Source organism: Alternaria alternata, assembly GCF_001642055.1.
Source record: "Alternaria alternata strain SRC1lrK2f unplaced genomic scaffold CC77scaffold_12, whole genome shotgun sequence".
NCBI classification, from domain to species: Eukaryota; Fungi; Ascomycota; class Dothideomycetes; order Pleosporales; family Pleosporaceae; genus Alternaria; species Alternaria alternata.
In genome coordinates this window covers 488,603-511,793 of record NW_017306201.1, presented here as the reverse complement: position 1 = coordinate 511,793, position 23,191 = coordinate 488,603, and the positions used below count along the sequence as shown (strand labels likewise).

At 51.4% G+C, this 23,191-nt stretch overlaps 10 protein-coding genes across 10 annotated transcripts; 6 read left to right on the top strand and 4 right to left on the bottom strand.

Moving 5' to 3' along the window:
- Window positions 1-1,803: 1,803 nt before the first annotated feature.
- On the bottom strand, window positions 1,804-4,066 carry CC77DRAFT_990758 (GTP cyclohydrolase-like protein II). The gene is made up of 5 exons (XM_018536329.1): window positions 3,308-4,066; window positions 2,845-3,255; window positions 2,166-2,792; window positions 2,041-2,111; window positions 1,804-1,979 (listed from the first exon to the last, which is right to left on the bottom strand). Exons 1-5 carry the CDS (start codon window positions 3,753-3,755, stop codon window positions 1,974-1,976), a joined length of 1,563 nt encoding a protein of 520 aa, XP_018385199.1. The 5' UTR covers window positions 3,756-4,066; the 3' UTR covers window positions 1,804-1,973.
- A 159-nt stretch (window positions 4,067-4,225) lies between these two features.
- Window positions 4,226-5,067, top strand: CC77DRAFT_964621 (Elf1-domain-containing protein). The gene is made up of 3 exons (XM_018535692.1): window positions 4,226-4,340; window positions 4,394-4,435; window positions 4,487-5,067. Exons 1-3 carry the CDS (start codon window positions 4,338-4,340, stop codon window positions 4,832-4,834), a joined length of 393 nt encoding a protein of 130 aa, XP_018385198.1. The 5' UTR covers window positions 4,226-4,337; the 3' UTR covers window positions 4,835-5,067.
- CC77DRAFT_139079 (PRTase-like protein) lies at window positions 4,926-6,417 on the bottom strand. The gene is made up of 4 exons (XM_018530228.1): window positions 6,173-6,417; window positions 5,880-6,043; window positions 5,288-5,818; window positions 4,926-5,237 (listed from the first exon to the last, which is right to left on the bottom strand). The coding sequence occupies exons 2-4, from the start codon at window positions 6,026-6,028 to the stop codon at window positions 5,186-5,188; spliced, it is 732 nt and encodes a 243-aa protein (XP_018385197.1). The 5' UTR covers window positions 6,029-6,043; window positions 6,173-6,417; the 3' UTR covers window positions 4,926-5,185.
- On the top strand, window positions 6,408-10,397 carry CC77DRAFT_964615 (hypothetical protein). The gene is made up of 2 exons (XM_018535691.1): window positions 6,408-9,683; window positions 9,734-10,397. The coding sequence occupies exons 1-2, from the start codon at window positions 6,678-6,680 to the stop codon at window positions 10,013-10,015; spliced, it is 3,288 nt and encodes a 1,095-aa protein (XP_018385196.1). The 5' UTR covers window positions 6,408-6,677; the 3' UTR covers window positions 10,016-10,397.
- Window positions 10,398-10,879: 482 nt separating this feature from the next.
- On the top strand, window positions 10,880-12,668 carry CC77DRAFT_1041160 (rheb small monomeric GTPase RhbA; the record flags this gene model as incomplete). The annotated part of the gene is made up of 5 exons (XM_018527227.1): window positions 10,880-10,894; window positions 11,380-11,416; window positions 11,502-11,641; window positions 11,810-11,938; window positions 11,993-12,668. The coding sequence occupies 5 exons, from the start codon at window positions 10,880-10,882 to the stop codon at window positions 12,230-12,232; spliced, it is 561 nt and encodes a 186-aa protein (XP_018385195.1). The 3' UTR covers window positions 12,233-12,668.
- A 540-nt stretch (window positions 12,669-13,208) lies between these two features.
- Window positions 13,209-15,397, top strand: CC77DRAFT_1021153 (serine-tRNA ligase). Its single transcript, XM_018525211.1, has 5 exons — window positions 13,209-13,296; window positions 13,466-13,502; window positions 13,569-14,096; window positions 14,155-14,782; window positions 14,861-15,397. Exons 1-5 carry the CDS (start codon window positions 13,286-13,288, stop codon window positions 15,025-15,027), a joined length of 1,371 nt encoding a protein of 456 aa, XP_018385194.1. The 5' UTR covers window positions 13,209-13,285; the 3' UTR covers window positions 15,028-15,397.
- CC77DRAFT_139206 (PDT-domain-containing protein) lies at window positions 14,796-16,622 on the bottom strand. Its single transcript, XM_018530229.1, has 2 exons — window positions 16,367-16,622; window positions 14,796-16,139 (listed from the first exon to the last, which is right to left on the bottom strand). Exons 1-2 carry the CDS (start codon window positions 16,427-16,429, stop codon window positions 15,258-15,260), a joined length of 945 nt encoding a protein of 314 aa, XP_018385193.1. The 5' UTR covers window positions 16,430-16,622; the 3' UTR covers window positions 14,796-15,257.
- Window positions 16,623-17,194: 572 nt separating this feature from the next.
- On the bottom strand, window positions 17,195-18,659 carry CC77DRAFT_1009486 (peptide chain release factor eRF/aRF subunit 1; the record flags this gene model as incomplete). The annotated part of the gene is made up of 4 exons (XM_018523597.1): window positions 17,195-17,987; window positions 18,036-18,379; window positions 18,429-18,478; window positions 18,530-18,659. 4 exons carry the CDS (start codon window positions 18,657-18,659, stop codon window positions 17,195-17,197), a joined length of 1,317 nt encoding a protein of 438 aa, XP_018385192.1.
- A 380-nt stretch (window positions 18,660-19,039) lies between these two features.
- Window positions 19,040-21,672, top strand: CC77DRAFT_964600 (hypothetical protein). Its single transcript, XM_018535690.1, has 3 exons — window positions 19,040-19,539; window positions 19,594-20,615; window positions 20,665-21,672. The coding sequence occupies exons 1-3, from the start codon at window positions 19,358-19,360 to the stop codon at window positions 21,435-21,437; spliced, it is 1,977 nt and encodes a 658-aa protein (XP_018385191.1). The 5' UTR covers window positions 19,040-19,357; the 3' UTR covers window positions 21,438-21,672.
- CC77DRAFT_1071752 (hypothetical protein) lies at window positions 21,530-22,980 on the top strand. The gene is made up of 2 exons (XM_018529131.1): window positions 21,530-21,609; window positions 21,741-22,980. The coding sequence occupies exon 2, from the start codon at window positions 21,801-21,803 to the stop codon at window positions 22,932-22,934; it is 1,134 nt and encodes a 377-aa protein (XP_018385190.1). The 5' UTR covers window positions 21,530-21,609; window positions 21,741-21,800; the 3' UTR covers window positions 22,935-22,980.
- The last annotated feature ends 211 nt before the right edge of the window (window positions 22,981-23,191 follow it).

Sequence of the window (23,191 nt, the reverse complement as noted above, 5' to 3'; positions counted from 1 at the left end):
AAGAGCGGGCAACGCTCCGATTTGATAGTCCTCATCCCAACGATGCCTTCTCAGCTGGCCGCCTAACACCGGACGTTCAACAAAACGCTGATAAGGGACCATGCCATATCTCTTTAGAAGCACAGTGCGGCCCTTCTTGTATATACACGAGAGATCCCATAGGCAGACCAACAGTTCACCTGTCCGTCCAATTTGAGAGGCAGATGCAGGAGCCGAAAGTTGTCTAGCATCATGCCGTGCTGCCCAGTCCGTCATTGTGTACATGCGATGTGGTTAGCCATGCCGACGTGCATGTCAAACCCGGGAAGCGGGTACCCCTCCACGCCGTCATAGCCGCGGCCGTTTACAGCATCTTTCCAATTCCGCATCCTCATCGACGATAGATTCCCATGTACTCTTTTCGGACCGGGTACGATCAGCCACTACAACCAAAGTTCGCATACCTTAGCTTTCCATGTTCCGAAGAGAACTCCCAGGCGTTGGTGTTTTCGTGACGATGCCGGGCCCCTCCTCAACATGACCCCTCACCACCACACCATCAGCTCAGACATCTTTGCCCCAAGTAATTCTCCGCAAATCCAGACACGCTTCGACGGCAGATCTCGCTGCCGATCCCTCCCGAATACTGAAACATATACCCGCTCACCACCATGCCGAGTAATTGCAGCTTCCTCCTTCTCGAGCGAGCGAGTAGAGAAGCGCTTGTCACTGCGGCAACGCAGAAACGGTCGCCGACAATGTGACGGGTTTACCGCCACTATCCAGACTGCACCGCACTCCACTTTGTTATTTCTTACAACTGACCAACCAACCAAATGGCACATATTTCTTCCTTCCACACTCGGGCAAATAAGAACACAATCTTCCCGGTCCACCTTGCACGATGAACTAACAGAACTACGGCGACATCATGGCGAAAGCAAAATTATCCACCACATTAAACCTCCATTTCCCAGAACCTGAAACATACCAAGGCATCTTAGTGGACATGTATCCATTTACAAGTGAACACATCCTCGCACAATCAAAGAAGCGGTCTGCAATAATGGTAAACTAGAAGAAGAAAAAAACGTGTACCAACACCAGCGGTCAAACTTCATAGCTAGCGGGCCGCTCCCGGCAATCAATCGGTGTCCTTTGCTCCGTTCACATTACCCTACCGACCAAGCTACCCTATTCCCCCACTTTCCCTACACCACTCACACGTGCACACAGCCCACCCACAAAATCCGACATCTAGACCCTGGATTCTACGTACGCTTATCCACATAACTCGTGTAACACACCGGACGGTAGATCCTGGTCCTACCGTAATGCCTTTTACATGCATACGGTATCTGTCACACGAGACCATGCGCGGTAGGTGCGGGTAGGGCTTCGCGCGGGTGTCAAAAAAACCAGGGGACAAGGGCGATAGGGACCAGGCATGCTTGTATAGTGACAGCGATCACAATAGCTAGTAAGGGGATCGTTTGCGCAGACTGGGCTTAGTGTTGTAGAGATGCAGAGATGATGTGGGCTTTTCTCACGTGCAGATGCGAGTATGACTGGAATGGTGAGGTGGATACTGGGTCTTGGTGGGGGAGGGGGATGTGTGCGGTGAACGGTGGGAGATTTGACAATGGGAACGCGATATGCGTGCGTTTGTTTAGGTGGATACGTGTGCTGAGGGGGCTTGACAGTAAGCGATTGGTTGGAAGAAGGTGTTGTTCGCTTGTATGTTGTAGATTGAGCGTAAGCCTGGTGATTACTGTTTGCGTATGAAGGTGATGTAGATGATAGCAACGAATAGTCATGGTTTTGGGTTGCTATATTGCACCAAGAAGCATGAATGGTGGTAGAGCAGTGTGATCTTTGTTCTTTATTTTGTGTTTTGGCTGTACGGTTGGAGCCGCGATTTTCTTGACTATCATCACATTTCTTGGAGTAGACTTCTACAAAACAGCACTTTTTTCATTCGATGAACTGGTGCTTCAGTGCTGTAAATTGAAGTTAGTATCGACTCGTTCATGTAGATGAGGTTCACATGATTGCACTTACATCGACATCATCCCAACCACGACCCTTTACATTTGCCAACTCGTCCATCGACATGACATGACCGGTTGTGACTGTAAGTCCCATGTTAGCAATGCACAAGGGTATGAGAGTATATAAAGACTTACAGTAACCAGCTTGGATCTTGGCATCGATCTCAACGCGGCTATCCGCCGGAATCATGTCATCAGGAATAGGCACGCGCTCATGGATTGGAATACCTTGCTCGACAATAGCATCGTGCTTCATGTTGGACATGCTGAGCATTCTGTCAATCTTGGTGATACCAAGCCAGTGCAGGATATCGGGCATCAGAGCCTGGAAACGCATGTCCTTGACACCCGCGATGTTCTCAGTGCGCTTGAAGTACTCGCTGGCACGATCCTCGCCTCGCTTCCTGGCATTGTAGACAAGATATTTGGTGACCTCGCCAAGAGCACGACCTTCCTTGCGGAAGTAGATGACGACACCGCTACCACCCTTCTGGGCCTCCTTGACTGCTTCTTCAATACCGAAAGTGAGGTAAGGACGGCATGTGCAGATGTCAGATCCGAATACGTCACTTCCGTTGCATTCGTCGTGGATGCGGAGAGCGAGCTTTGCGCTGGGATCGGACATCTTTGCTGGGTCACCAAAGATGTAGACAGTCATACCGCCAATGGGAGGAAGGAAGAGCTTGATGTCGTGACGGGTGATGAGCTCAGGATAAGAGCCACCAGTCTCTTCGAAAAGTGTCCGGCGAAGAGTTCCCTCATCTTTTGGGTCCATTAGTCAGAGTAGAAAAGACTCCGCGATGATACGACTTACCAATATTGAAGCGCTCAGCAACACCAGGCAAGTACCATACAGGCTCAACTGCAACCTTGGTGACGGCAACTTCACCTGTCTCGTTCATGCAAATCTTACCGTCGGGAACAAGTCTGCCTTTTCGTACGCTCTCCTCAAGTTCTGGCACCTTCATGTGCGCTCTGGTAATGGCAATCGTAGGTCTGATCTCCACATCATCCTTGTCCATGGTCTCCTTGTACAGCCATGGTGCAAGATGTCCGTATGGATCCATGGCTACGATCTTCTTTGGATCACTCCATTGCGGGAAAGGACCGATCTTTGCAGCAGGCTCGGTGTTAGTGAAGTCTGGCTTGTGAGTGATGTCGAGGTTCTTGCTTGCTACAGCCAGAGCATTGTAGATGGAGTACGAGCCACCGTGAGCACCGATAGCTGAGATACGTTAGCTATAAGCCAATTTCTAATGCATTTCCTCTTTACGTACCGTTGCGTCTTCGGATAGTGTTCGCATGTCTTGAAACAACGACAGGGCCACGAACAGCAGGGTCCTTGGCACCCCATTGCATGGGCAACGGGTCGACACCAGCTTGACCAGGATATGAAGTCAAGATGATCTTTGAAATCTTGGATACACTCGTGCGACGTGGTTGAGCATCAGCATCTGAAGGTGGCTGCTCATACTGCTCGCTAACGGCTTCTACGGACTTGGACTTTTCTGGTTCGACACCATTGGCCTTCTCGCCGTCTAGCTTTCCACTAGCAGCTGCATCTGCTGCCTCATCCTTGATTTGCTTGATGCCTGCCAGCATGTTCACACGGCCGTTGATTTTGTCAACTGAAGCTGCCAGTACGGAGTTCTCCGATCGAAGGGCCTTGAGCCCTTCGAGGATCTCCTTAAGGACAGCATCGCTGGTAATGCTTTCAGAAGACATGTTTGCTATTGTTAATCTTTATACAAAGCAGTGCAAGCTCTCGGGTCTTGGGGAAAATAGCAATTGTGATTGCCGGGTTCGTGTCGGGACGTGAAACAAAGACCGGTGAGTGCCGATGGTGGGACAAACACACGATGATGTGGACGTAGGTAGCAAGGAGAGGCACAAACGCAACTTTGAACAGATATCAAAGGGGATCAGGAAGATCCAGAGAAGAGAGGAGAAGAAAGGAAGAGAAAGAGCAATGTGGTCAGATATTAGGAGCTCGCCGGCGGTGCCAGCACCACAGGACAGCTGACTATACACGTGCATGAGGCTCGGAGAGAGCGCTGATAGGAGCGGGGACGCTTATCGGCTATCGACGTATGCGGCAGCTGCAAGGGAAGCGACAGGGATCTTGGCGGTCGGAACCACGCGAGACTCGAGACGCATTCACCCCAAACTCGCGATTTCGCGTCACTGCACACGACCAGAGCGCGACAGTCATCGAATCCGCGCCTTGATATCCACACCGCAGTCGCTAGATAATAGCCACGTATTCACACACCTTCTACATTCGGCGACTCGAGAGACGACGAGAAAATGGCATGTCCTCTCCGGCTTCACCTATCGCATTCGCAAACTAATGGCAATGACAGGGCAAGCGCAAATCCTCCAGCAAGCCTCAAGGCCCCAAGAAGGCACGCCATACCCCATGTCTCTAGAGGTTCCGCTGACTAACACCCTTGCAGAAGGAGAAACTCCCAACCACGTTCCAATGCCTCTTCTGCAACCACGAAAAGTCCGTCAGCGTCTCCATCGAAAAGAAGTCCGGTGTCGGCAACCTGCAGTGCAAGGTCTGCGGCCAGACTTTCCAGACAAACATCAACTACCTCAGTGCGCCCGTCGACGTGTATGCCGACTGGATTGATGCCTGTGACGCGGTTGCGAAGCAGGCAGCCAAGGGCAATGTCGATACCGCGCGGAGTACGAATCGCATGGGCAGAATGCCGACGGCACACAACCAAGAAGACGATGATGGCGACGGCGGCTTCATCGAACACGACGAGCCTGATGCCGAGGGTGAGTACGCAGACTAAGTCGCCTGTCGGCAGGAGCGAAGGAGCAGCAGGACACGAAGGCTTAGGGCCTTGTATAACACATGGGAACATGGGAAGGGGCCACGGCTTGCACGGCGTTTAGGATACCAAAAAGATCCACAGATTCACAATGGCGTTTCATTATCGTCAGCATCAGGCTGAGACGTGTTCACGGTTAGCTGAGCAAGATCTATAGAAATTTGTAATGAAGCTTGCACATCAGAGGCTCCCAAATTGCTCGAAATCATGCATCTTCGTCTTAACAGCCTTATGCTACCATGCTCAAGCAAAACCGAGCCGCTCTACGCCCAACAAATGCGCTTGATGAATCGGACATGTTGTTGACTACTCTTACATTGTGTAGAATCGGTCGCCAAAGTCGCCCAGCCCAGGGACGATATAGCTAGACATCTTGTTAGCAACGGATACTCAGATTGGGTAAGGGCAGCTTACTTCTTCTCGTCCAAACCCGCATCAACAAATGCGGTAACTACCCTCACCTTGGGAAACTTATCCGCAAGGTTCTGCGCGCCTTCTGGACTGGCAATGAGGTTGAGGAAGAGGATGTGCTCCTCTGGTACGCCCCGCGACTTGAGCACATCAATAGCCATAAGTGCTGAACCACCAGTGGCCAGCATGGGATCCAGCAACAAGACCCACCTATCGCTAATGTCTTCGGGTAGCTTGTCGTAGTACAGTTTCGGCTTGCTGGTCTCCTCATCCCTCTGGATCAAGATCTTTCCAATGCGTACACTTCTACAGCAGTCCCTCAATCCTTGCTCCATGGACTCTCCCGCACGCATGATCGAGACACCACAGATCTTGCCTTCGAACTTGACACCAGAGTAGGTGCGGCCTACAGGGGTAGTGATCTCCTGCGACTCTGTTGGCAGGTGGTTGAGGCCTTCCTCCACAAGCAGACGGATAATGCGGTTGCTGTAGAAGATAAAGTCTGCGCGGCCAGTGTTGCGATCTCGTATCATGCTTTGATCTTGTTAGTCAATTACCCTTTTATGGTAGTGACCATGGTTCATGGGGCTCTTACGTGAGCAATGCTATCAACTGAGGGGACTGGGGTAGAATATGGACATTCTTCTGTTTGAGAGGAGTTGAGACGGTAGCTGTTGGCTTCAGGGCCGCGGGACGATATTCGGGTCCCAAGCATTCTGAGGGAGGTTGAGAGTCGGAAGACATGTTTGAGGTAATAGGCTGATTACAGTCAGCTGGTCAGTCATTCGAATTTTTGCCATGTTCAAATCCAAAGACATGTCACAAATCCATGGACAGGGTTTGCACGGAAGTTGCCATGAAAACTGATGTGTGCTGAAAAGGGCTCACCTGAGGTTGAATATGGGACTAAAGATTTGTGGTGTTGGAAGGTAATTTGATATTGGTGGGGTAGCGAGAATGGGGTCGGTTCAAGAGTAAAACCAAACGATAGAGGGGACTTTTATTAACAGATATGACCTCTAGATAAGAGGCAAGAAAGAGGAGCTGGAGCGTAGGTGGAGTAACAGTCTAGGCTCGTGACCGTCGGCGAAGTCCTTCACTCTGTTTGGGAAGGAGGAACCCTTGCCCCGCTGTTTAGCGTGCCTTGCGTTCGGGTCCCTGCTTCGATCACCAGCCACCATGCAAACCTCCGCTTTGAGCGTTTGACCGTGATGGTGATGATGTCGTTGCAATGAGGTGAGGTTTGCGGTGAATTAACGCGTCGGCCCGTGCAATGTGAGCGTGAATGGTGATTGCCGAGACATCACCCACGGTTCACCCAGGTACTGCTACCTGCGAGATGCGCGTCTAAGTCACCTTGTGCAGCGTCGCCACAACACATCTTCTCACAAACATGGCCACGACCATGTTCGCCAATTTCACCTCTAGCGACCGTCGCAAGAGGGTTTATGGCAAAGCGTCGCGTCACTCCGCCCTCCCGCCACCTCTACCCGATTCCAACGACGATGCGCCTCCATCGCCAGAGCGACCGCGGAAACATACGGCAGCCTCAAACGGCTCGCTGAACAAAGCTGGAAGCGAATTGAATGGTGGATCTGGTTCCGAAATTGCGCGCGCAAAGACCGACGGACTCGACATCTTCGACGTGCCCTCTGAAGACGAATTCTTGTCGCGTCCGAAGCCTACGAAGAAAATAATACCGAAGCGTCGCATACCTGAAGTGGACTTGGAAGCTACAGCTCCCTCCAAAGATGATTCTCTCAAAGAATCCAAGAAGCCAGCGAGAGCCGCACAGCCGTTGCGCAAGCCCGATGACGCAAAGCCTATCGCCGTGAAGAAGAAGAAGCTTACTACGCCCGCGCATATTCCAAAGCCCGCACAGTCGTCGCTGCCTTCATCCTCCAATCCGGCCGTTCCTCGAACAATACGCGAAAAAACGCCTAAGCTCGTACAAGCACCGAAACAGACCACACAAGACCACAAGTTATCACACAGGCCGGTGGTCAAGGCGAAAGCACCTTCAGAGGCAGCGACGGTTGCGTCATCACAGGTCAAGGTTCAGAAGACTGCAAGGACAGCACCGGCACTACCCGCGAAGAAAGCGTTAGGGAAGGCGCCAGCCAAACCAGTGGACGATCTGGCCGTATTCGACGTTCCAATGTCGGACGAAGAGGCACCACCAACGGTCAAAAAGATCTCACGCCAAGCTCAATCGAGAGGACCAAAAGAGGCTGCCAAAAAGTCCAAAACAACTTCTGAAGCATCTCACAAGGATACGGTCGAGTCTGACGATTCCAATGCCTCCAAAAAACGCAAGCGCCAAGGGTCCGCTTCTTCCACTGCCACCGTAAATCGACCAATAGTGCACCAGAAGCCTGAACAGTCGGTGCCTCAGCGGAGTCGGAAGTATCAAAAGAACGAAGATGGCGCTTCACCGGGACATGGGTCATCGAACCGGCCCATCACAAGCTCGACTCAGAAAGTGCAGCCACCGGCGCCAACAATCAACAAACCGACAAAGACAAGGCAGCGTACTGTACCTGTGTTAGCGTCGCGAACGATTACCAAGGGTCAATCCTCTCCGGCTATGCTCAACGGCATGATTCCCGGCCGCCAACCATCGAAGCCATCTCCTGTTAAGGAAGTCTTTGAAGTTGCCGAGTTAGAAGATGAGACTATGTATGACATACCAGATCCTTTGACTACGCCTGTTCGTCAGTCGAAAGCCTCCATGCCAGGCTCGATAACACCGCGACAAAAGGACCTTTTTGGTGGTTTGCTAAGCGACTCCTCATCCTCGACTACGCCCATGCCAAACTTCTCCAATTTACAGTTGACGGATCGCAAGCCAAGATCACTCATCGGCAGCTTAGCTAGGTCAAAATCTGATGTCACACATAGTGCTAAGGCTCGTAAGACTAGACTCATCGACACCCTCAAACCATCAGAGCCCAGCTCAGATGGCGATGAAGAAGGTAGCAGCCAGGTTGGAGACGACTCGGAAGTAAGCTCAAATCATTCTTGGACTGCGGGGAAACCTTTGCAAAATTCCGGAGAAGCCCGTCTCTCAAGTACGCATCCCGACAACATGGACGTGGACAATCAGGGCAAGGTTGACTCTCAGACATCACAAAACACGTCTGGATTTGGTGTGCGCCCAAAACTTACTTACGCCATGGCACGGTCATATCTGAGGGAAGACAACCCGGAAGATGATTTACTTATATCGATGGATTTGGACGACGGCTTTGGGTCGCAGTCCCAAAGGGAGACTAGATCTGTATCTGAGAGTGACGCAGAGAACAGCCAAGCACAGGCTCAGCAGGTGCATGAGCTTAGGACTCGGGGCCGCAACGCGGTCCTCCATCATGAAGCGGAGATGATGATTGAAGAGACGTCCGCCACCACCAGTAAAAACATACGACGTAGTGCCATGATTGATCTATGCACCAAGATGGCGGACGAGAAGTTTTGCGATCAGCTTCTCGACTCAGCTCTTGCCCACCAGTTCTTCCAGAACATCTCTGTCAGCTGCGAGATCGTCTTCGACTTTGTCGCTGCTGTCGCAATCGTCTTCGTCTTGCGTACCAACCCTGCCTATTCTGTCCTGGGCCAGCTCTATGAGACTGGGAGTCTCGCCAACCTAATCAAACTTGCTGGAAACGGTGCAGACATCAAGGAGATTGCAAAAGATCGGAAGACAAACCTGTCAAAGATCGCGAAAGAGTCGGTCCTTTCATTTCGCGCCTTGGTCCAGCAATCCTATATCTGGTCGCCCGCAGTAACAGAGAAGGTATCACCACAGCTAGTGGCGTTGAAAGCCATTGAGTTGCTCATTATTGGGCTGCGGAAGGCTGGCAACGCCGATATGCTTCTCAACCAAACAATGATATCTCAGATTGTCGAGATTGCCTCAGCTTCGAACAATCGATCGGAGTCGAAAAATGCAGCGCCAGAAGACGATGCGACACTGGAGATGGTACTTTCGATACTGGAGTCGACCTCAGCTACGAGACAAATACAAGCTACTTGGTCAACTGGTGTGCTTCAACAGATTGCGAAGTTCATGCCTAGGTTCTTTCAGCCTGATGCTGCAGCATCGACCATGCTTGCCGTTAAGCTCTGCATGAATCTGACCAACAATAAACCAAAAGCTTGCCAGCCATTTTCAACGAAGGCCTTTGTCCAGCCACTCATGCAATCCATTGTTGAAAAGTCTCGTTCAATCAACACAGATTTGGCACTAGAGGAGCGAACAGAGATCTTGGATAGTCTGATTTTGAGTTTGGGTGCCGCCATCAATCTTGCAGAGTTGAGTGATCAGATGAGGCTGAACGTCGCTGATGAGACTGACACATTGGTCGAAATCTTCTTGGACGGACCGAAGCGTGCTTCTCAGGTATGTTCTTTTTACACGGTGATGGTTCAGCGATGCTAACTACTTCACAGGCTGCTTCTGTGGAAGAATCTCACTCTGGTGTGGCCACCGGGTATCTTGGTGTCCTTATTGGTAACCTGAGTCTCAACGAAATCATAAGGACAAAAGTCCGGATGCTGCTACCGAACAAGCAACTCGATACGCTGGTTGATAGCATCAAAGACTTTGTTCGTGTGCATCAGCACGTTGATCAGAAGGAAGACTTTGATGGAGCAGAGGGTCAAGAGGCCTTGCAAACCTATACCGCGCGCCTCATGCTCGTCGTGGAAAAGCTGCAGAATGCGGGTGTTTGATAATCTTGCGGATTGATGGAAGCTTGACTTTAGGGTGCAAGCTTGGGCATTGGTTCAACATTGACCCATGTACCCAATCTCTACTTGAATTATTCTCAGAGTGTTTGCCATCAGGCGAAGACTTGTGCCCTCCGTCATGGCGGGCTTCTTATCGGTTTGGTCTCTGGCGACTATGGCATGATACCCTGAATTACGATATGCAGTCATCACTGGGAACGATTCACTTGTATTGTCTTGAAGATCACGATACCCTAGCACTTTGGAAGAAAAGATGGATAGTACGGTCGTGCATTGAGGCTTTGTAGGCTTAGGAAGTTCCGGCAGCGATTGCATTAACGGTATACGAAATGACACTAATCGAGATATATATCGTCTATCCGTCACTGTTTTACGCTCGTATCCCATCGCGTAGGCAGTAAAGGCTAAATGAAGGCTTGTAACCACGCACGCACCACGTTCGTAAGGCTGCACCCGTCCCAGAAAGCCGGTTGAAGTGACGCAACTGGCGGTAAGTGGAGGGTCTTTGCCGTCGGGACAATTTACGAGATTTCTTCTATAGAAGTTCCATGCAGCGGCTGTGTAATATCCGGCGCAAGCAACTTTTTTCCACTTTGGCAGAAACCCGCATGTGATTGTTCCGCCTTGAGTCAAGAACGCCCGACATCATTTCGGTTAAGTTGTATTCTCGGGGCGTCGGGAAGGGCAGCAAGAGTTTCTGACATTTCGGACGTTCTTGTCGCTTTAAGTGGTTGTTGGTGAATTGTTTTGTATGCGGGTGGTGTGCTAGACAGCTTCGCGCTAAACTCGAGACGATTGGCAGTACGTAAAGCAATGCTTCGAGAAGCTCTGGATTCGCCGGCTTCGATGTGCACTGTTCGGGTTGGATGGCTAGAACTCGGGAACCCAATACCACTCGTTCGGTGCCATGCCCAAAGCGATATATCATAGTTGCCCAACTTTGATATGCAGGTGCTATATCGAGAGATGAGCCGGCAGACATGACGGCATCAACACGCGGTCGGGGACTTTTTTTTTCTGAGCCACGTCCACTCTCTACCTACGACTCTTGCCGAAGCCAGCATCTCGATCTTCTTAACAGCAGCTACAGCGCTTGGGCCAGTGACCCAGCTTGTTCGTCCCACACGCGCATCCATCACCTGCAGCTAGACGGCGTCATTCCGGGCTGGGAGCTAGCTCGTACAGGCAATTGGCAGGTCCGGACGACCAAACGCAACCTAGGCAGCTACGTCTCAGCGGTCAACTGAGACAACCAAACTTCAAACCTGGCGAGTCGTTCAGCTTCCTCACGACCTCCTACCAAACCCAGCAACAGCAACAGCAAGAAAATGGCACCCCCACCAAAGCAGAGAAAGGTGGCCATTGTTGGCAGCAGAGCCGTCGGTATGTGATTGTTGAGTGCAGCTTGCGCAAGCTTGCCTTCACATGCAAGTAGTAGCAAACAACATGCTGACCCAACAATCGACAGGCAAGTCGAGTATGACAGTGCAATTTGTCGATGGGCACTTTGTCGACAGCTACTACCCGACTATCGAGAATACTTTTAGCAAGATGATCAAGTACAAGAACCAGGACTATGCGACTGAGATTATCGATACGGCTGGCCAGGTACATGAGGTTTTCTTTTCCCCCGCGTCGCGAAGCAACGCCCAGGTCCACGCCCCACCTTCGCCCTGCTTCACGCGCGTCCCCCAGCTGCGCACGCCTCGCTGTATACCTCAACTCGACGGTTAAGGCTCTTTTGAGGAACCCGCTGACTCGGGTATTGCTCTCCAGGATGAATACAGTATACTCAACTCGAAGCACTTTATTGGCATTCATGGATACATGATTGTCTACTCGGTCGCTTCCAAGCAGAGCTTCGAGATGGCGCGCATCATTCGCGATAAGATCTTGAATCACCTGGTAAGTAGACATGTGACTCTCTCAGCGCCACTGCCTAACCAAGATTCCTACTAGGCTGTCGAGTGGGTTCCCCTCGTTATTGTAGGCAACAAGTCTGATCTGCGCCCCGAACAACGCCAAGTTACGTCCGAAGACGGTCGCGCCCTCGCCGCAGAGTTCAAATGTGCCTGGACCGAAGCCAGCGCGCGCTACAACGAGAACGTACAAAAGGCCTTCGAGCTCATAATTGCCGAGGTGGAGCGGTCTCAGAATCCTGGTGAGCCCGCTGGCGGCAGCAAGTGTACGGTCATGTAATTGCAAGATTCTTGACTGATATGAGTGCTTCTACCAAGGCGTCAGCGTGGACAAGTACCCAGCCCTCCAGCAGGAGCGCAAGGACAAGGAGAAGAAGCGGTGGAGCAGCTCACACTTCTTGAAGCATCCGTTTGATCATCTGATCAATATGCTTAAGAAGACGTCTACGGGCGGGTAAGAGGAGGTGTACTTTCATCTGGTTTGGTGTAGATGGCATAGACAGTGGCTGATTTTTTCCGAACGACATCTCATTAACGGGTCGTGGTTCTCGCCTATCCATGCGGAAGGCATTAGTATGTACTGGCGTAATGGTGTAAGCGGCGGTGTAACGGCGTCATATCTGGTATTCTGGGGTTCAATTACGATGTTTCACGGCTGTAGTACTACGTATCACCTTATGTTACTTTCAACAATAGACGACATACGTTGGTGTACGACTTGTTGGTGTGTACATGACCGCTCGTAGACATATTTGTGTAGACCCTGCATTCTCGACTGGCAAAAGCTGCTCCACATTGGTTTGCCTGGCCTGGATGCACCGACCACCACCCACCATCCTACCCACAGACCTTGATTAGGAAGCTCTGAAGCTTTGACGGAAAAGCCACCGATTTCAACGGCAATTGTGTGCAGTCTGTGCAGCCTACTGTATTTGGTAGTTTGCGCTTTGATGCTCCCAAATGCTGCAATATGTGTTTTGGCTCTTCTCAGTCTTCACGAAGTTGAGATTCAGTGCCATACCATCTCAAATACATAGATCTACCTGATACCCTCGTCCCCACATTACTTACCTTTCCTACCCAAAGAGGCAAGTTTGCAGTACATCTGTCGAGTGCAGTACTTCCAATTCCCGTGCAGCCTGGCCAAAGTGGTAAGCGCCAAGCCCCGTCCCTTTTCGATCTAGTGCGGGCCTCTCAATCTAATCCCTGTCGGTGTTTGAGTGCGGTGCGGGACACTGATGAGTCCCGCGTTTTGAACATCTTCTCGACACGAGACTACACGACCACACGCGATCGATTCTGCCCAGCTTATACTCGCTGAGAAACAGTGAAGATGCTCGACATGTATGTTGCTTCTTATTCTACAGGCAAAGAGTGTTGGTTGCTTGGACACGCGCTAGAATTTGGGTTGGAGGGGCTGCACTTGGAAGTGGTAGAGATGGAGAGCGCAGAGCGAGACTAGGGGAGGTGGCAGGGTAAGAAAGAATAATGGCTGACATGTGTGTCTATACAGAAACGACTTCATCAAGGAGCGTGGTGGCGACCCAGAAGTAAGTGTTCCTCAGCTCCGTCTCGCGCGCCCTTCAATCTTGTGCACATGTTAATCTTACGGACAGAAAATCCGCGAGTCCCAGAGGAAGCGATGCGCCCCCGTAGAAATCGTCGACGAGATCATCGCCGACTTTGAAGACCACCGTCGCACACAATACGATGCCACTCAGTTCGGCTCCAAGATAAACGCGGTCCAGAAGAACATTGGTGCTAAGAAGAAGGCCAAGGAAGACGCTTCAGAGTTACTCGAGGAGAAGAAGAAACTGGAAGCTGAGAAGAAGGAGAAGGAGACCGAGGCTGCGGAGAAATTGGCGAAGCTGCACGCAAAGGCGAAGACGGTCGGAAACTACGTGTACAAGGACGTCCCGGTTAGTGATAACGAGGACAACAACGCGGTTCAGAAGACGTGGGCTCCCGAAGGAAGGAAGGCCGAGTTCAAGCAAGATGGCATCCCACACCACGGCGTACTTGCGCGGTTGAATGGATATGACCCGGAGAGGGGTACCAAAATTGTTGGTCACAGAGGATACTGTCTGACTGGATACGGTGTCTTCCTTAACCAAGCGCTGATCAATTACGGCCTGGAATTTCTGGTATGTATGCAGAGAGCCAAGTTCTGAGGAGCACTGTACTGACTCGATAATCCCATAGTTCAGCAAAGGATTCACACCCAACCAACCGCCCTTCTTCATGCTCCGCGATCAGATGGCCAAGACAGCGCAACTTTCTGACTTCGACGAGGAGCTCTACAAGGTCACCGAGAGCAAAGACAAGCCTGAGACCGACAAGTACCTTATTGCCACTTCAGAACAACCCATCTCCGCGCTTCACTCAGAGGAGTGGCTACACGACAAAGAGCTACCCATCAAGTACGCCGGTTACTCAACAAACTTCCGAAAAGAAGCCGGTTCGCACGGCAAAGACGCTTGGGGAATCTTCCGGATACACCAGTTCGAAAAGGTTGAGCAATTCCTCCTCACAAACCCTGAGAAGTCATGGGAAGCATTCGACGAGATGCTGGCCAACTCGGAAGAGTTCTACCAAAGTCTGGGTCTGCCTTACCAGGTTGTTGCTATTGTCTCGGGTGCATTGAACAATGCTGCGAGCATGAAGCGCGACCTAGAGGCTTGGTTCCCCGTCACCGGTGGTGGAGAGTACAAGGAACTTGTCTCCATCTCCAACTGCACTGACTACCAGACTCGCGAGCTGGAGATTAGACATGGAATTAAGAAGTTGAACGCTACCCGTAAAGAGTACGTTCACGCACTCAACGGCACTCGTAAGTTCATTTCTGTTGCTCTAGCCTTCCCATGGTTTGGATGGAAATTCATGAAAGCTAACACATTTCTGTACTTAGTTTGCGCAACCGAACGAACACTCTGCTGTATCCTCGAGAACTACCAGACACCTGAAGGCTTCGTTGTCCCCGAGGTCCTGAGGAAGTACATCCCTGGTCAGCCTGACTTCTTGCCCTATGTCAAGGAGTGGAGGGCACCCAAGGAGCTCCCTGACCGGACAAAGTAGGCGTCCGTCGTGTCAGGTTTGGAGTGCGAGGATGGACATGCAAAGAGGACATCACTGAGATACTTGTAAAAGGAGAAACTAGATTTACACTGGGCTATGATCCTGGTGGACTAGGGTGTTGATTCACGAGCGATGAATATGGAAGTGATCTTTTTCACGCGGTTGGGCAGTCCGAAGTTGTGTAATCGTGATCTGCGCGTTGCTTAATGGCTGCATTTCAACAAGAGACCTCACTGAACCCCTTCCTCCTCAACCAACCTGTTCTCCCAACTCCCCAACCATCTCCACCCCCTACAAACCTGATCCAATTCCCTCAATGCCGCATTCACCTCCCCTTGCCCATCCTCCGTCTTTCTCCCTTTGAACTCCACAAAGAAGACATAATGCCAGTTTCTCACGCCACTCGGTCGTGTATTTATACTCGTCAGGTTGATTCCATGAGACGAGAAAACCGTGAGACAATTTGCGAGTGCACCCGGGTTGGAGTGCTCAATCGTAAACGTGATGAGAGATTTCCAATTATCTCTGTTCGAACTCGTCTTGGCAGTTGAACTGGTTGATGTCGTCTTGTCGTCCTTTTTGCGAATGACGAAGAACCTTGTACTATTCCCCTTCTCGTCGTTGATCTCTTTGGCCAACACGTTCAGGCCAAACAGCTCCGCAGCGATGAAACTAGACAACGCAGCAGACTCACCACTCTTATCTTTACTCGCAATTTCTGCTGCTTTACTCGTAGAACTCACGTCGTGTCGTTCAGCCGTCTTAAGGTAACGCGTGAGGAAATCTTTACACTGACCCCAGGCCTGGGGGTGTGAGTAGAGTTTTTTGATGTTGGAGTAATCCGGGGTAGTAGTGGGGTTCGATGAGTAACCCAACAAACAGTGTTTGACATGCACATAAGCTTCGCCGCAGACGAGGATATCGGGATATTTGTTGTTGAGGTCGGCGAAGAGGTCGAGGGTAAAGACTACGCTACCATTGCTGCTGTTTTCAAAGGGTACGACACCCCGGTATGCGGTCCCGGATTGGACGGTCGAGAAGACGTCTTCGATTGTGATTTCAGGTGTGAGGGAAACCTGGTTTGTTGATGGGGGGAAGGCGTCTAGGGCTGCCTGTGAAGCTGTTAGATGTATATGGCGTGCGCAGTGCGCGTTGAGCGATTGATTTCATTTTACGGAAGAAAGGAACAAATTATGATCTTGTTTTGGAGGGAAATGTCGGGTGTAGACATCGCTCATAGTACGGTGATGAAGATGCGGCGAGTCATGCCTGCATGGGAACACAGGATAGTGATGGGGAATCCCAATCATGGCTTTTGTAAGTCTGTAGAGAAACTCACTTGATGTGTATAGCTGCCCTCTGGACCCAAGAATGCCACGGTTGGCTTCTGTTCTTCTGCCATGTCTCGTCGTGGCTTTTGGAATGTTGAAGGTAACTCAATAAACGAATTAATTGAATGGATAGTTCATTAAATCTCGGAATGACGTCGGAACCCGGTATCGGCGCTATACTAGCAAAAGCAAAGGCTAACTTGTAACTTGTACACCATGGGGCGTGTTACGCCCTACTGTAAGTATCGAGGCTCTGGAGCCTGTGCATGTGGCGAATCATGTGCACAATACAAAGCATCGAACATATCTTCATAGTAATCAAGTGATTTATAAAACAATTTTTCATTCAGCTGGAGTTGAGCGAGCGACGAGCTGACGCATTTCTGAGCGAACAATCTGCCTATCCTTCTTCCGTCAAGGACTACTTTTCAAGAGGTTCGCAATCGACAATTGACGATAGCCATCCTTCGGGATCCCTATGCTTTCTAGTCCTTATTGTAGCTAAGATAGAGCTTTTCGGACCGAGGTTTGGAGAGGTCAAGCCTGTATGAGGCTGCTGCCTCTCCGTGCAAGCGAGAGCGGGTCGTGGTAAGAATGGTGTTGGTCGACCTTGACAGAATTAGTGAAAGTTGTTGTTGCTGGAAATATCCTACGTACATTGCAAACCCTCCGTAGGCACTCCCATCTTACAATCTGGAAAGGCGAAGCGTCTTTGCTTCGACTGCTCCGGCCTTGATCTTGGACACGTCATTTTGACTTATCACGCGGGTAGCGGACGTTCCATCACTCGAAAGGAGTGGGGACGCTACCTCGCAGTCAGCGAGGGCGCACAACCGTCAATCATCGTAGAATTCGTCTTCATCGTCGTCGAAGTCGGCGAGTTGCTCGAAGTTGAGGGCGTAGCGGAGGATGGCGCCGATGCCACCGAAGCCCTTGACGAACTGGTTACCCTCGGAAGAACGGTCGGAAACAAATTCAAGGTTGGCACCAAAGTCACGGTACTTCTCGGCGAGCCACTCAAGCATGGAGCCTTGGTCGATGACTTCCATCTCCTGACCGGTTTCCTTGTCCATGAAGATGCTTCGGTCTTCTTCTTGCAACTTGGTAGTGTGAAGAATGATCTCAGAACCCTCGGAGCTCTTGAGGACCCAGCGGGTAATCTCCAAGTTCTCGAAGACGATCAAAGTCTCGGCAGCACCAGCCTCCAGAGCCTTGAGGGTGTCGTCGATACCGTAACAGACCTTGCCAGAGTCCTTGGAGATGTGGTCGAAGTACTCGTTGATGAGCTTCTTCTCCTGGATGAACTTGACATTGCTGAGAGTCTCACCAGCCAACTCTATAGCCTGGTTGAAACCGTTCTCGCCTCCATAAGATACGTCGACGACCTTGATGACCTTGGACTGCAGACGGTTGTCGAAAAGATCGGACTGGTTGAGATCGTTCTTGAAATCGGCGGAACCAGCGAGAATGATACCAGCTACGTTGACCTTGTCGGCGGTGATGAAGTTTTGTACCGCCAGTTCAGCGACCTTGCGGACGTAGTTGTGGCGCTTTTCTTCACGCAGACGAGCGAAACGCAGAGCGGATTGACCACCACGGCCGTGCTTCTTGGGAAGATCGACGGAGAACCTACACCTGTTAGTTTCGTGCATGCCGAGGCATCTTGGTCGCACTTACTTGTGGACAATCTCACGGGTGTTTCCTGACAGAGTGCCGAAGAGCGCACCGTTTCCGTCCATGATGATGAAACCGAACTTCTGGTCCGACTCGAGCAGCTCGCTCAATGCCTCGGTGTGAAATTTGTTGTCGCAAAGGTATAGCGACGTGTTGATGGGCTTGAAGGGTTCGAAGTCGATGTTGATCTTGCGCTCCTTGCCTTCAGCGGTGATGATTTCACCACAGTAGACGACAAGGCCATTGGGTGGGACCTTGGAGTAGAGCTTGAGACGCTGCTGGGTGGAGGTAATAGCCGACAGGACGGAAAGACGGTTGACGCGCGACTTGATGTTGGAGGCAGTACCCTGGGAAAATTAGTTCTGGCCATGGCACAGCTGCGGGTGGAAAACGCACAAATTCTTCAGCCAACATCTTCGCAGCGCGGGAAACCTGATCCTTGGGCGCTACATGTGGTCAGTCGGAGGCGCGTCGGCAGGCGAGCAGGCGTCACGTACGGATGATGAGCGAAATCATGGAGGTTCCATTTCCACGAGCGGCTTCAAGACGCTTGATCAGCTTCTTGACCTTCCAGATCTCAATGTTCTTTTCAGCCTCATTGGGCTGCTCGTTCTGCCCGGGCGCCATGGTCGCGGCGGTGATGTCGAGAGTTGAGAGTTTGGTGTTGGTGGGGTCGAGAGATTTTCTTGTTCAGCGAGGGGCAAGAACAAGCGACGTAGCTGCCGACTGGCGGCGGGAGGAGGGTGGAGAGCGTGCTATGCGGCGGCCTTTACTGCTGCGCGCCTCCGCTTTTCGATGATGCTTGAGTGAAGAGACGGCCAACCGGGCTGATGTGGATTTATTTGTCGATGACTGTGCAGCACTCCTCAGGCAGCACACTCGCCATGGCGCGCGAACAGGAGGCTGACACAGGCTCGCTTGCAGGGCCACTAAGCGGGCAACGGGCATGAAGCAGCTGCAATGGCCCGTTATCAGACTCGTGCCTTGGGTAGCTCCCCGGCTATGGGCAGCTATGACGGCAGACCTGCGGGGCCGCATGATATCCTCGTGATAGCCATCTTGCGCTTCTCCGTCTTTCTATGGGAGAAGTGCCATGCTCGGCGCTTCTTTATATAATCAGGACGGTCATGGATAGCGGCTATCATCCGCAATCCACAAGGCGCAATCTCGTCCCGACGATAACCAGCTATCGACTCAAGTAGCTCCCGCCTCCCTGCAGGGTTTGAATCAACGGATTTTATACTTCCCATCACCTGTCCTGCTGCACATGCACATGCACCTTTTGGTCGTGCCTTCTCTGTCTGCCGTGACTGTCGCTACTCACCATGGATAACAGAGGGAAGCAGCCATCCGCCTGGGATGCTTACGAGTCGGGGAACCGCCCATCCATGGATTCAGACACAGAGAGCCACATACAATGGGACGAGCTCTCGAGACGACCGAGCGGGGAGAGCAATGCCGGCACGGGCAGGTGGACCGGCACAGTTGGCGAACTGCGCAGGCGGAGGTGAGCTCATGACGCGTTTCGCGAGTGAACGACGACTAACAAAAACAACCTCAGGTCTTCAGTAGGACAGCAATTCAGCGCATTGGGCGAAGTCGGAGGCGTCAACAGCATCAACAACTTTGCGCGATCGTGGCAGCGTGCAGCAGGCTTCTTTGAGATCACCCCCGTGCGACCCTCGTTCCGTCTCGAAGACGAAGACGGCGAGGACACCGAAGAGTCCGACTTCACACGCAGCGGGCTTCCGACACCGGTACCAGACCAACGGTCGGCCTTGCGACAGGCGCTGCAAGAAGGAGGACGCCGTGCATCCGATAATGCCATAACGGACGAGGAGAATGGCGCGACGGAGCGGACCCAGCTGTTGCCCAACACCGTCGAGCAGCGCTTGAGAGGAAGAGGGTCGAGCATATTCCAGATCGAGCCTTCGCTATCCTCGCCTTTCGGGGCCAGCTACGGCACGGGATACGGCAGTCTGAGTTCGCGCGTCAACGAGTCGTCCATGCGCCATGCTGGCCGACTCTTCACAGAGCAGCAAATGAAGGGCGTTGCAGAGCCAGAACAAGAACGAGAGCCACTGCTGGTCAAGCAAGTCGAGGAAGACGGACATATCATCAACGTAGTCGTCGGTCAATCTACCCTGCCACAGACGATATTCAACTCGGTCAACGTCTTGGTCGGTGTTGGACTGCTTACCTTGCCACTTGCGCTGAAGTACTCTGGATGGCTGATAGGCATGGTTTTTCTGGCGTGGTCCGCCATAGTCACTGGTTATACTGCAAAGCTGCTTGCCAAATGTCTCGATGTTGATGGTTCACTCATCACCTTCGCTGACCTTGCGTATGTCTCCTTTGGAACCAAAGCACGAGTGGCTACTAGTATTCTTTTCTCCCTAGAGCTACTTGCAGCATGCGTTGCATTAGTCGTGCTTTTTGCCGACAGCATGGATGCTCTCATTCCCGGTTGGGACGTTTTCCAGTGGAAGATCGTCTGTGGGTTGATCTTGATACCACTGAGCTTCCTACCCCTGCGCTTCTTGTCCTTCACATCCATCTTAGGCGTCATGTCTTGCTTCGGAAGTAAGTCAACCACTGCACGCATACATCCACATCAGCTAATGCCGAATAGTCACACTCGCTATCTGGATCGATGGCCTTGCAAAGCCCGACGCTCCCGGCTCAATCCGTCAACCCATGACACAGTACCTGTTCCCGGACAACTGGCTTACCGTACCGCTCTCTATTGGCCTGCTCATGTCTCCCTGGGGTGGCCACTCTGTCTTTCCAAACATCTACCGTGACATGCGACACCCATACAAGTACAGGAAGGCAGTCAACGTAACCTATATTTTCACCTACATCATCGATGTCGGTATGGCCTGCGCAGGTATCCTCATGTTTGGAGACGGTGTCAGAGAGGAAGTCACGAGCAACATCTTTCTTACCCCTGGATTTCCACCAGGCATATCGGTCTTTATCGCCATCTGTATCGCCATCATTCCATTAACCAAGATCCCACTCAACGCAAGACCTATCGTCAGCACGCTGGAGGTTCTCTTCGGTCTGGATACGCGCTCTCTCGCCATGTCCTCGTCCATTGATGGCATGAGTGGCCTTACACGAGGAGCGCTGAAGATTACTCTACGCATTGTCACCATCCTTGTATTCGTCATCATTGCCATCGTTTTCCCTTCGTTCGATCGCATCATGACCCTTCTCGGCAGTGTCGCCTGCTTCAGCATTTGTATCATCCTCCCGTTGGCGTTCCACTTAAAGTTGTTTGGAAAAGAGATATCGAGCGGAGAGAAGACGATGAACTGGGTGTTGATTGTTGTCAGCACTCTCATGGCCATTGTCAGTACTGTTTTTGCATGCCTCCCTAAAGAAATGATTGGGGCTTAGAAACGAAGATGTGGAGATCATGACAACGTTGGATGAAAAAAAAGTTGTCTAATAGTTTGTTTTCAATTTGCAAAGGGTTTGATATCCCCGGATGTAATAAGCATGGCGTTCTTGTTTGCATTTGGTAGGCTGTTTCAGCATCAGCTACTCACACTACAATGTATATCATTTAGTGAGTCCGAGTCCTCCAGAGTCTTGTAGTGAAGTCAGCCCTGGCTCAAGCTAAATCGTGCCTCGTATTCCTCTTTCACTCACGGCTGCACTGACTTTTGCTTGCGACCTTGCTTGTACTAACTCATCTAGATCACCTACCGTAATCCTATCCACGGCTGAACTGATCCATTCAGACCATACACTCATTACATGTCGTCTGCAGTGAGATCTCTGCTGTTGTTCGCAACATCCGCATTAGCCTTTGCCGTCGAGAACACCCTTTCCAGCTCTACCACCAGCGCTGGACGCCACCTTACTTTCACCAACGACAATCATTTCAATGGCACAGTCAAGACTACCGATGACGACCCATGGACACTGTCTGTCGCCCGAGGCACGAAGCTCCTTCAAGGTATGAAAGCCAGCGACGCTGAAGCTGCAGCTCTCTACAACCTAGGCGCCAGCGCAGAGAGCGCATTCGATGGTGATCTCATAAACAAGCTACGTGAGTGGGGTTACAACGATGCCACGGATGCCCTCGCCAAACAAGCAGACCCCAAATGCAATTTTGACAGCTCGAATGGACACATGCTGAAGAAGGCCTTCAGCGACCTTGCCATCTCGACCAAGCCCAAGAGCCAGGGTGGCCCAAACCAATGTTTCCTGATTGAGCATTACGACAGCCCAGCTGTGAAGAAAGGCAATGACGGCAAGATGCCTCTTAAAGGCGATCAACGATACGACGTCTGCGACAAGGAATATCGCGTCACCGGCGCTGAGCACACAATTGGTGTCAATGCAGAAGCGGGTGTCGTGTACGCTATCAATCTCTCTTCTGCCGCTAAAGCTGCTCGTCGTCTTTGGAAACGCGCTGCTCTTACGGACGAACTCCCTGCTATACGCAGCGTCTCGGATATCGCATGGGCCTTTTGGAACCGTGTGCACAGTGATGTGGAGAGCTTACAGAATATCAGATATCTATTTGTTACGATGATAATCAACAAAGAAACGAATCAACACATTACACGTGCGTTGGGCACGCTGAATCCACCGAAAGAGGATGTGGAAGTTTGGCCGGGACATGATTTCGACATGGAGACGGATGTGGGGAAAGCCTTGCTGGGAAGTCCTGTTGGACGATGGGCTGGGTACTTTCTCATGCAGCATAAGAGGCAGTTGGGTGGTAGCAAATGGATCTCCAAGGTTAGAGTGTTCAAGTCTGAGAAGGAGGGTAGTTGGCCATACTTCTTATTCTATGTTGACATTCCCCGCACCAGAAGTAATGGTGGACAGATCAAGAGTAGCGGGTTCGTACGATCGGCCAAGAATAGTACGAAGGAGTGAGGACGGCAGCCATGTTGTTCGAGAGCATGTTATGAGGATGAGGATACCAAAGTCAAGAAGTTGAGCTTCCGCCAAATATCTTGCGTTACTCTCATCTATACCTAGGAACTCCCGCGCATTCAAGTGAACAAACAAATGGTCTCAAGATTTTTGCAATACTTCTCAAAATAACCAAGTTGTACCGAGAAGACATCGTGTTCCGGAAACCGATCCAGCTGACTAACCAGACTAAATCGGTCCCTCCGCCTGAGAACCTC

Excerpts from the sequence above, each read along its gene's own strand:
- CC77DRAFT_990758 (XM_018536329.1), bottom strand. The coding sequence starts at position 3,755 with ATGTCTTCTGAAAGCATTACCAGCGATGCTGTCCTTAAGGAGATCCTC. Across the intron at positions 3,256-3,307 it reads CACTATCCGAAGACGCAACG|CTATCGGTGCTCACGGTGGC; the intron begins GTACGTAAAGAG and ends AACGTATCTCAG. Across the intron at positions 2,793-2,844 it reads TGCTGAGCGCTTCAATATTG|ATGAGGGAACTCTTCGCCGG; the intron begins GTAAGTCGTATC and ends TGGACCCAAAAG.
- CC77DRAFT_964621 (XM_018535692.1), top strand. Across the intron at positions 4,436-4,486 it reads AGCCTCAAGGCCCCAAGAAG|AAGGAGAAACTCCCAACCAC; the intron begins GCACGCCATACC and ends ACACCCTTGCAG.
- CC77DRAFT_139079 (XM_018530228.1), bottom strand. The coding sequence starts at position 6,028 with ATGTCTTCCGACTCTCAACCTCCCTCAGAATGCTTGGGACCCGAATAT. Across the intron at positions 5,819-5,879 it reads CAGTTGATAGCATTGCTCAC|CATGATACGAGATCGCAACA; the intron begins GTAAGAGCCCCA and ends ACAAGATCAAAG. Across the intron at positions 5,238-5,287 it reads GCGGGTTTGGACGAGAAGAA|CTATATCGTCCCTGGGCTGG; the intron begins GTAAGCTGCCCT and ends CAAGATGTCTAG.
- CC77DRAFT_964615 (XM_018535691.1), top strand. The coding sequence starts at position 6,678 with ATGGCCACGACCATGTTCGCCAATTTCACCTCTAGCGACCGTCGCAAG. Across the intron at positions 9,684-9,733 it reads GACCGAAGCGTGCTTCTCAG|GCTGCTTCTGTGGAAGAATC; the intron begins GTATGTTCTTTT and ends ACTACTTCACAG.
- CC77DRAFT_1021153 (XM_018525211.1), top strand. Across the intron at positions 13,503-13,568 it reads AGCGTGGTGGCGACCCAGAA|AAAATCCGCGAGTCCCAGAG; the intron begins GTAAGTGTTCCT and ends TCTTACGGACAG. Across the intron at positions 14,097-14,154 it reads ATTACGGCCTGGAATTTCTG|TTCAGCAAAGGATTCACACC; the intron begins GTATGTATGCAG and ends ATAATCCCATAG.
- CC77DRAFT_139206 (XM_018530229.1), bottom strand. The coding sequence starts at position 16,429 with ATGGCAGAAGAACAGAAGCCAACCGTGGCATTCTTGGGTCCAGAGGGC. Across the intron at positions 16,140-16,366 it reads AGGGCAGCTATACACATCAA|GCAGCCCTAGACGCCTTCCC; the intron begins GTGAGTTTCTCT and ends ACAGCTTCACAG.
- CC77DRAFT_964600 (XM_018535690.1), top strand. The coding sequence starts at position 19,358 with ATGGATAACAGAGGGAAGCAGCCATCCGCCTGGGATGCTTACGAGTCG. Across the intron at positions 19,540-19,593 it reads GGCGAACTGCGCAGGCGGAG|GTCTTCAGTAGGACAGCAAT; the intron begins GTGAGCTCATGA and ends AAACAACCTCAG. Across the intron at positions 20,616-20,664 it reads CGTCATGTCTTGCTTCGGAA|TCACACTCGCTATCTGGATC; the intron begins GTAAGTCAACCA and ends AATGCCGAATAG.
- CC77DRAFT_1071752 (XM_018529131.1), top strand. The coding sequence starts at position 21,801 with ATGTCGTCTGCAGTGAGATCTCTGCTGTTGTTCGCAACATCCGCATTA.